This window comes from Benincasa hispida, chromosome 8 (assembly GCF_027475165.1).
Source record: "Benincasa hispida cultivar pf3 chromosome 8, pf3_genome.v1.1, whole genome shotgun sequence".
Classification (NCBI taxonomy): Eukaryota; Viridiplantae; Streptophyta; class Magnoliopsida; order Cucurbitales; family Cucurbitaceae; genus Benincasa; species Benincasa hispida.
Window position 1 is genome coordinate 18,134,179 of NC_143485.1, and position 9,925 is coordinate 18,144,103.

Genomic DNA, 9,925 nt, shown 5'->3' on the forward strand with positions numbered 1-9,925 from the left:
AAATTCTTTCTCTACATAGTTTTCCAATATATAATCTTCCTATATATATCATTTTGTTTGCATTTGGGCTGAACTTAATGTGTAGTTTATGGATCCATAATTTATTTGTTGGGTTGAATCTAAAAATATATGTATATATTTGTCTATTTGTTGGGTTGATTTTGTCCATTGTAGTTTATGAACTTAGAAATTAGATTTTGTTGGTCTGATTTTGTTGAGCTATTTTTCTGGACTATTATGTTTGTTTATTTTTTGGGCTATTTTTTATGATTAATTTGTTGGATGATTATGTATTTGTTGGGTTGAATGTAGAAATATATATATATATATATATTTAAAAAAATGAAGATTGGTTCATATATATATATATATATTATTTTGTTTGCATTTGGGCTGAATTAAATGTATAATTTATGGATATATTACTTTTTTTGTATTTGGGCTTAATTAAATGTATGATTCATGGATATATTACTTTTTTGCATTTGGGCTGAATTAAATGTATGATTCATGTATATATTACTTTTTTGCATTTAGGCATATGATTCATGGATATATTACTTTGTTTGCATTTGGGTTGAATTAAATGTATGATTCATGGATATATTATTTTGTTTTTTTTTTTTTTTGGCTAATTTAAATGTATAGTTTATGGATCTTAGATTTGGGCTGATTTAAATATATAGTTTATGGATCTTAGATTTTGGGTGATTTAAATGTATAGTTTATGGATTTTAGATTTGGGCCGATTTAAATATATAGTTTATGGATCTTAGTTTATGAATCTTAGATTTGGGATGATTTAAATATATAGTTTATGAATCTTAGATTTGGACTGATTTAAATGTATAATATTTAGATCTTATATATTGAACCTAGAAATTTGATTTTGTTGGGTTGACATATTAACATATTTTTTTCAAACTATAACAGTTGAAAAAATCATAATAAATATGTCGATACATCCTGAAGATTTAGTTATTCTTGAACCTGTAAATGATGGAGATAGTGACATTGACGTACGTTGAAGTTGATGAATTATTTGGAAACGACAGTAGTCCGTCAGAAATATTCACCCAAATAGATTGGGAAATGACAAATTCAACGTGTGAACTAAGGTCTACTTTGGAAGAAAGGAATATAGGTGTAGATAATTGTAGTTTAATAAAAAAAAGAATGTTGTTTAATACCAAAGAAGAATTGGTATGTACTTATACTTTTTATGTAATTGTTTCATTTTATGTAATTGTATATTTTATATACTTGTATATTTTATGTAATGAATTTATTTTATGTAATTGTATCTTTTTATGTACTTTTTATGTATCTTTTATGTCATGGATTTTATTATGTAATGTAATTTGAACTTCTTAGGTAATGGAGTCTGGTCCTTCTACAATTATACCAACAAAATATGCATCATTCACAATCAGTATGGGATAGTTCTTCCACTGTAGTGTTGAGTTGTCGGAGAAGGGAGGCGACTGCACAACATACTATCCCATTTGATCACCGCATTATTCCCTAGGTTCAGCAGGCAGGTTTTCTTGAGGTTGCACAAATTAGTTTTATCCAGTTTGATTAGCACTCTAGTTGAGCGTTGGAGACCAGAAACCCACACATTTCACCTGCCTTGTGGGGAATGTACGATTACACTGCAGGATTTTGCCATACAATTTGGGTTACGAGTGGACAGGCAACTATTGACAAGTTCACTACAGTATGATTGGAAGAACGTTTGTGAAGAGCTCTCAGGCGTTCTACCAGAGGATTTGAAAGGATCAAGATTGAGTATCCTCTGGTTGACGTCCCAGTTTCCAGAATTACCTCCCGATGCTGACAACATCAGCGTACGTAAGTATGCACAAGAGGTAAGCATGACCAAGACTGGCGTCGAATCCATGCGGAATATTTATCCTACTAGCATGGACGACATGATCGTGCATAGGAAAAATTAACAAATGGGTCAGCTGTATCAGACGACTACTTTTCCTGGTACAATTCGATCACGAGGTGATTTATCTGATGGTGCTTACTATTACTGCATGGTAAGAGATTTAAAATCAGACATTTTCCATATATATGATATGAATATTGTTTAATATTTATTTTTTTAATTGTACAGAGTAATTTTATCGGCGATGTTCAACAATATTCAGTGCAGAATAACTTACCAGAATTGGACTTAATGTGTCAGCAAACATTGGTCAACGTAGAAGGTATTATTCAACAAACAAGATACAAAATATAATATTAAATTCATTTTCTTTTGAAATTCATTTTCTTTTTAAAATTAATCCAAAAAATAAAAAAACATACCATGTGTCAAAAACTACTCAATGTTGCAGACACCGATCGAAGACGTATTCGTTGTAGACCACAACGACAATAGAGTGAACCTAATTTAGAGGGACACGAAGACAACCCCATGAGGGGTAAGGGCCAGGGGGTCGTTTTTAAATTTCATGTAGACTTTTATTTTCAAATTGTAAATATTCTTTAACATCATGACATTTTTTTTTAATATGAGTGCAAGATATTTTCATGGTAGATTAAATATATAATTAAGTTTAATAATGAAGGAATTTTTGGACCCATTCCTAAAGTTTTAATATTTTTGTACATCTACAATTAAAAAAAAAATAGTCAACACACTTTAAAAAAAAAAAAAGAAAAAAGTATGCAAATCGTGTACCGGGTCCACGAGTTTGCATTTGACCGGTCAACCAATCAGCCAACATGGTGTTGACTAGATTAAATGGTACTCGGTACCCCGTACACGATTTCACTACTCCAAATTTGTCAATAGTTTCCCCAAACACCTATTCTTAGAAAAAGTTTCCCTCCAACCCTATTTTTGTCATTATATATTTAAAAGCATTATTTAAAAAAAAAAAATCCTCAATCTCACATAAGAATAATTTGGAGCGAGAAGGAGAAGATGAGAGGGAAAGATATTTTGTTTTTATTATTAAGTTGATTATTTATTACATTTTTAGCATTAAAAAACAATATGAAAAAAAAAAAAAGAGGTGTTACTATGGTAAACGGTAAACTTAACTCCAGGGACCATTTAAATCTATTCTTCAAAACTTAAGGACTAAAAAAATCTATTTCAAAAAGTAGGACCAAATGAATCTAAAACTCATTGACCAAAAAGGTAATTTTGAATAATTTTTAGGAAAATTGTACAAAAAACTTATTTTAAAGGTCCAAAATGGTAAATGACCCCGCTTTTGAAAAAATGGCAAATGAGCTTTGGTTGATATCAAAGACACATGAAGTTACACATTTGCTCTTTCTTTTTTCCTCCTTCCTAGGACATAATTTCCTTCTTCTTCCTTTGGAGACCCAGCTTTTGGAAAAAATCTGGCACGATTTCTTCTTCTACGCAACCATGGAGCTTAGACCAACGATGCTTTGCCTTACATATCCGACGAACAATACATGACCAACTACAACCAACGATGTGCGAGAGAACAAAAGAGAGTGAGAGCTTGTTCACGACACTGCAGCTCCGACCAACATTGCACAATCAAAGCTAGAGCGAGACGAGTAAGAGCGAGGAAGAAGACGACCTAATGTTCCATGGATGTTTGTAAATGGATTGTCGCGAGAGCGAGATGGGCTTTTCTGCATGCGTGAGTTCATTTTGGTAATTTTACTCAAACTTGATGGTCATTTCACATTTTCTGAAAATTTGAATCATTTGACATTTTAAATCCAATTTTTTAATCATCCGTATAAATTTCATAATTTTTCTGCTAGGACGTTGAAGGTTCTACCGGTTGGAAATTTGAATTTAAGAAAGCAAATTCACGTGCATGAAGATGCCTAGGGTATGCGACGCCATGGTGGACCAAGCAAAAGGCTGGAAAGTTATATCATACATAGGTAGAAAGGATAAGGTTGCGAAGATATTTTTCTTGTTGCACCAAAAAAGTGATACTTTTTTCAGTTTTGGGCCCCAAAATCTCTGTACCATTTCACTAAACTAATAATGGCGGATCTAAAAATATCCAGATTTTTTACTGTCCATTTGTTTATGAGATCGTAATAGAATGAGGTTGTAATATAATATAATTCAAAATTCATATTTAGATGGAGTGTTTTAGACTTAATTTATAATACCAAATTCATTCTGTTTCCACAATTTTCAACCTAATAATCTTTAATTACATTCCAACTCTCCAAATGACCTCTAACCTTCTTGCATTTATATATGTTCATTTAACCAAAGAGTTGGAATTCCGCTCGAATAGGGTAAAAAATTGGGTGAAAATTTGTCGATTAGACTAGAAATTGGTGAATTTTTTTCTCCGTTTCTGTTATATTCTTCACCTTGATTATATATATTAATTCACCGAACTCATATTCACCATGAATTTATATGAATTTATGAGTTTATAAAAAGATTACTGTGAGTTATATATATAAACTCATTGTGTGAATTTATAAGAGTTGTAACTTGTTAGTTTATATACATACATATTAATTATTATTAAGTTGAGATTAGAATTTGTTTTAATATTTAATTTTAATTTTAGAGATTATAAAAAATAAATATTTTAATTATCTTTTTACTACAAATGAGTGAGAAATTTAATTATTTAATTATTTAATTATTATTTTTTCCATAGTGGTAACTTAAGTTAATTATTCTTTTTAAGGAAATTAAACGAAAAAAAAAATCTCATGAGGAACTCAATTCTTCCGAATTTTTCATGGGGAATCTTTGTCCGATCCCCAAGAAAAATTTTGTAGGGCTAAGAGATGGGAGATGGGAAACCATCCCCAACCCTGCCCGGAGGACATATCTACTTACATCACATAGCACTAAACAATATACATTCACGAGTTCTGACGAAAAAAGTTTCTTATACTACATACCTACTATTCTCATTCATAATTTTACACATTAACAAATGATATATTAATTTATCGTGAACCCCACCTTATGGGGAACCTAATACGATCTTTAGTCTGATCCTGAAGAAATTTCACAGGAATGGGAATGGGGAACAGAAAAACCATCCCCAAGCCTACTCCGAGAACATATATCTATTTACAATATACACTCACAGAGTTCTAAAGAAAATTTATTATACTACAATAGTATCTATTATTCTCATTCATGATTCTAAAAAAGAATTTCATATTATTATACTTTGGAAAATTTTTCTAGTTCATCACAAATAGCAAAGGATTTGGATTTCTATGGCGATTTCAAAGTGTCATAGCAATATTTTGGGATCCTTAACGTGATTTCATAATGCCAAGGTGATTTTCTAACGGATTGGTTTTGCTTTGTTTTGATCCTTATTTAGTGATATGAGATCCCTAAAGCGATTTTGTTCAAAAAAAATATTTAGGTACATCTCAAAAATCACCTATCTTATTACATCACACCAATTATCCAATCATAACTTGCCATGTGGTAAATTTGAATTTTTCCTCTTTTTCAAATATTTTAATATTGTTTAGATTTGAGTGGTAAAAAGGAATATAATGGGTGATGCTTTTTTTAATATTTTAATATTTATTAGATATGAGTGATAAAAAGAGATGAATAAAAGATGGTGATGCCTGAAATGCACCCAAGTATTACCTTTTTTGTATTTCAAGATCCGTACCAAAAAAACTCAAAAATATCTACTTACATCACATAACACTAAACAATATAAATTCAGAGTTCTCATGAAAATATTTTTTTACTGTACATTCATAATTCTACACATCAACAAATGATATATTAATTTATTTCATGAACTCCACTTTATCAAATAAATTTCATACTATCGTAGTATTGGAAATTTTTCGAGTTCTTTTTCACTAATAGCAAATGATTTGGATCCCTATGGCCATTTCAAAGTGTCATAGCAATTTTTTGGGATCCCTAATGCGATTTCATAATGCGAAGGTGATTTTTTAACAACGGATTGGTTTTGCTTTATTTTGATACGTGACTTCAGTAAAAAGTAAATAAATAAATAAAAGAAAATTTCAAAATCCGTACAAAAAATCTCAAAAATATCTGCCATTCAACCGACTCCTCTTTCGTTCAAATAGTCTTGCAGCAATAAATCGATCTTAACCACAAAGACGATCGAAAAAGAAGATTCAGAGAATCAACAGCAATGGAGAACGGCAGAAGGCCTGGAAGGAGCGACGCTCGTCTATCCATGGAGGAAGAAAGAGAAATGGAGGCCAAAACTCGAGAGTACTTCAATAGCGTAGCACCGAAACGCCACACTAAGCCTCAGCGCAGCGAGTTCTCTGCTCATTACGTCGACAAAGTAAATGGCAAAAACGATTACATTCCTGAACTCGCCGAGTTTCAGCGCCTTGAATCCGATCCCCACGAGGTTAGTTTTCCGATCAATTTTCTTTATCGATTCTTTAGGTCTCTGAAATTCGGTACACTGATTATGTGCCAATTTGTAGTTACACTTTTTAGAAAATAGACTCAAATCAAATGTTGAGGTTTAAATTTGTGGAGAAATTGAATTTAGCTTTGAAATTTGAGCAGAGACTTACTTATGATGCCCGGAACGGCAAGATCTCTGAGGAATTTGTGGAGACGAAGTATTACGACGATCTCAATTGTGCAGACAAACAGCACCATACGGTAATTCTCTACTCCAACGAAGGATCGATCAGGCTGATCTGTGTGTGTGTTCGCTAACGAAGTAGTTGAATTTTGATCTCAGACAGGAACAGGATTCATAAAAATGGAGAATGGAGATTGCAAAGGCTTCAGACTTTCGGCAGATTCTGCAACTGCCGGTTGCTGCCATGGCTCTTGCAGGGGTAATCCGGCGAACAACGACTGGATTCCGGCCACTAATGATCTGGTAAAATCTCCATGATTCACTTCAACTGATTGTGTTTGCTTGGATGAATTCACTTCAACGACTGGGTTTTCTTTCCTATTAGTTTGTTTTTTTCAAGGTCGATAGGAAAATGAATCAAAATATTTATAAATAATAGAAAAATATTACAATTTATTGTCTATTTATGAGTCAGTCTAGGACTGTCTTTCTCAAATGTGATATTTTGTTATTAGTGGAAAATAGTTTTAACAGGATGGTTATTTAGAGTAATTTTCCTTTTTTTTTAAAGGAAAGTTTGGTTAAATTTTTTAAAATGAACGTGTTTGTTTTTATCATATCTTTAAAAAATGTTTCAAAATTGAAAAAAATGTGTATTCATCCGGTCTCTAAATTTTAAAAGGGTCTAATTAACTTCCATTTAGTAATTATTTTATTTTTAAAAATTAAGCCTATGACACCTATTACCACCCCAAATTTTTTCATTTGTTATCTAATTTTCATCAATAGTTTAAAAAATTAAGCCATATTTTGAAAATTAAAAAAAGTAATTTAAAAAAAAAAAGTTAGTTTTTATTTCTAAAATTTGACTGAGAATTCAACTATCTCGAATTTAAGAAAGATGCAAGAAAAAACCAAAAATAAAAGAGGAAATAATTACCAAATGGATCTTTAAGTCTTCAAAAATAAAAGAGGAAATAATTACCAAATGGATCTTTAAGTCTTTTAACAAATTTCTTATTTTGTTATTTGGTTTAAAAAATCAAGCCAAATTTTGATAACTAAAAAGTAACATTCAAAAAAGTTAGTTTTTGTTTTTGAAATTTGGCTAAAAATAGTTTTTATTTCTAAAATTTGGCGAAGATTCAACTTAATGTACATCATTGTAACAAAAAAACTAAAAAGAAAAAAAGAAATGTTACTAAACGGAGCTTATGGGAACGTTTGAGGTAAGAACTATCGCTATAGTAAATACGATTTCATAGCTCCCAATTAACTACCGTCAACGTTATTTCAAAACTCTCATTTGCTACTGTTTTTACTATTTTACATTCTTTGTTTTTTTATTCTTTGTTACTGTGTTTATTATTTCCTCTCAACTAAAATAGTTTATATTTCAAACACATGTTATTATAATTCAAACTAAAATAATCTATGCCTCAAGCACAAACTATTATAACTCAATTATAATAACCAGTTTTTTGTTCTAAACATCTCCTAAGTCTTTTAACATATTCAATCTTTAAAACTTGTATAAGTTGGGAGGCTTAATTTTTACTTTAAAATTCGGGAGTATTTACAACTACCAACATATTTGAGGAGAGTTTTTTTTTTTTTTTTTTTAATTCGTCTAAAAGTTAAGTTATTCGGATTTATTTTCAGGGATATTTTACTTTTGGCTCTGGGAAGCCGAACAGAAGTGATAATTAGTGAAGAACAAAAACGAGTTATTGTCGCCATTCTTAAGAAGTTAGACGTTGCATGGAGAAGTACGCTGAATAATTTTATATCATTATTGTTACTTATGGTCCAATTTGACAAAAAAAAGAAGAAAAAAAAACAGATACTATGTAAACTTAAATTTGGACACTTAGCGGTGTACTATGCTATTTATGTAGGCTTAATTTTTGAATTCTGATAATGTATTAGCTTTTCAATTCCCGACTACTTCGATTCCTAATTTGTGATCGCTAAATGAATTCTATACATGTATTTGAAATAAAATTCATCGGCATGTCGATTCGCAAATTAGAAGACTAAACGTTGATATTAAAGATTAATTGACATCTTTCATTTCTTTTTATAAATACTCATAAAATATAAAAATATGGGTCAATTGCAAGAATGACAAAACAACTCTAAAAAAATTATGGTCATAGTCCAATAATATGAATTCAAAAATTGTGAAATCGGCAAGCTCAACCCAATTTAAACAATGCATTTAAATGAAAAAAAATAAAAAATACTCCTTACAGTTAAAACATTGATTCAGTAACTTTCTGTATTGGATCTAATTGTTATGCTATTACTTTTTTATTAGTATCTTAGTACTTTATGATTGTTATTTGATTTACTATGATTGCTATTTGAAACTAAATAGATTTTTATTTATATTTGATTTCTATCTTATTACTATATTATGCTTATTGCTTGTTCATTCTTATTTTTTTAGGTTTTCGAGAACATGCAAACAAGAAAAGCTTCACAAGATAAGCCTAAACTGATGCAAAGTAGTTTGTGAATTCTATTTGATTGTTATCTAATACTTTGTGATTGTTATTTTATTATCATGTGATTGTTATTTGATGCTAAGTAAATTGTGATAACACTAAAAACTTTGTGATTGTTATTTTATTATCATGTGATTACTATTTAATGCTAAGTAAATTGTGATTTCTATTTGATATCAAGTAACAAAGTACTAATTGGGAGACAAAATTCTAGCTCCCTCCCCACTAAATAGTATTATCGATCACAAATTTTCAACTACAATAATATTATTGCACATTTTCAACCACACGTCTCTAGCATTTCCCGCAATTGAAAATTGGACAAATTTTCACTACACTGTCCCAGTTTGTAAAACCATTTCATCTCTAAAATTTACTTGTCGCAAATTTCAAAGTCTCACTAATGGATGTATTCTTCCTCACAATGGCGTTCAACATCACCACAACAACGTTGTCAAATGCTTCCACCACATCCTTTTCAACATCGAAATTACCATTTGATTATTATTTGATATAAATTGTTAACAATACTAACTGTTAGCAAATTTCTATTTGATATTGATCGTTATATGATTGCTAATGATATCAATTATTATCTTATTGTCGTCTGATTATTTAATACTAATTGTCTGACACCAATTACTATTTGATTTCATTTCTGATTACCATCCAATACTAATTCTTAATGATACTGAATGTTATTTAATATTGATTGTGATTTAATTGCTATCTTATGCTAATTGCTAACTATACTAATTTACTATCTAATTATTTTCTTATTGTTATTTGATAATGATCGTAATCTAATTTTCAATGAAATCGATTATTATCTTATTGTTGTTTGATTAGTTATTTGATACTGAT

At 30.1% G+C, this 9,925-nt stretch overlaps 1 protein-coding gene and 1 long non-coding RNA gene across 3 annotated transcripts; both read left to right on the forward strand.

The window, feature by feature from the left end:
* Positions 1–3,318: 3,318 nt before the first annotated feature.
* On the forward strand, positions 3,319–4,020 carry LOC150034408 (uncharacterized). Its single transcript, XR_016531033.1, has 2 exons — positions 3,319–3,655; positions 3,769–4,020. It is a non-coding gene; the product is annotated as an uncharacterized LOC150034408 (long non-coding RNA).
* A 2,077-nt stretch (positions 4,021–6,097) lies between these two features.
* Positions 6,098–9,241, forward strand: LOC120082446 (uncharacterized). 2 transcript variants are annotated; one of them, XM_039037621.2, is made up of 4 exons: positions 6,098–6,365; positions 6,530–6,628; positions 6,711–6,854; positions 9,004–9,241. In XM_039037621.2, exons 1-4 carry the CDS (start codon positions 6,138–6,140, stop codon positions 9,070–9,072), a joined length of 540 nt encoding a protein of 179 aa, XP_038893549.1. In that variant the 5' UTR covers positions 6,098–6,137; the 3' UTR covers positions 9,073–9,241. The 2 variants fall into 2 exon arrangements, with proteins under 2 accessions (XP_038893549.1, XP_038893550.1); XM_039037622.2 differs by lacking the exon at positions 9,004–9,241 and adding an exon at positions 8,214–8,498.
* Positions 9,242–9,925: the final 684 nt, after the last annotated feature.

What these genes read in the sequence shown, in the direction of transcription:
- LOC120082446 (XM_039037621.2), top strand. Translation starts at nt 6,138, where the DNA reads ATGGAGAACGGCAGAAGGCCTGGAAGGAGCGACGCTCGTCTATCCATG. An exon ending in CAGACAAACAGCACCATACG is followed by an intron (nt 6,629 to 6,710) that starts GTAATTCTCTAC and finishes TTTTGATCTCAG; the next exon opens with ACAGGAACAGGATTCATAAA. An exon ending in TTCCGGCCACTAATGATCTG is followed by an intron (nt 6,855 to 9,003) that starts GTAAAATCTCCA and finishes TTATTTTTTTAG; the next exon opens with GTTTTCGAGAACATGCAAAC.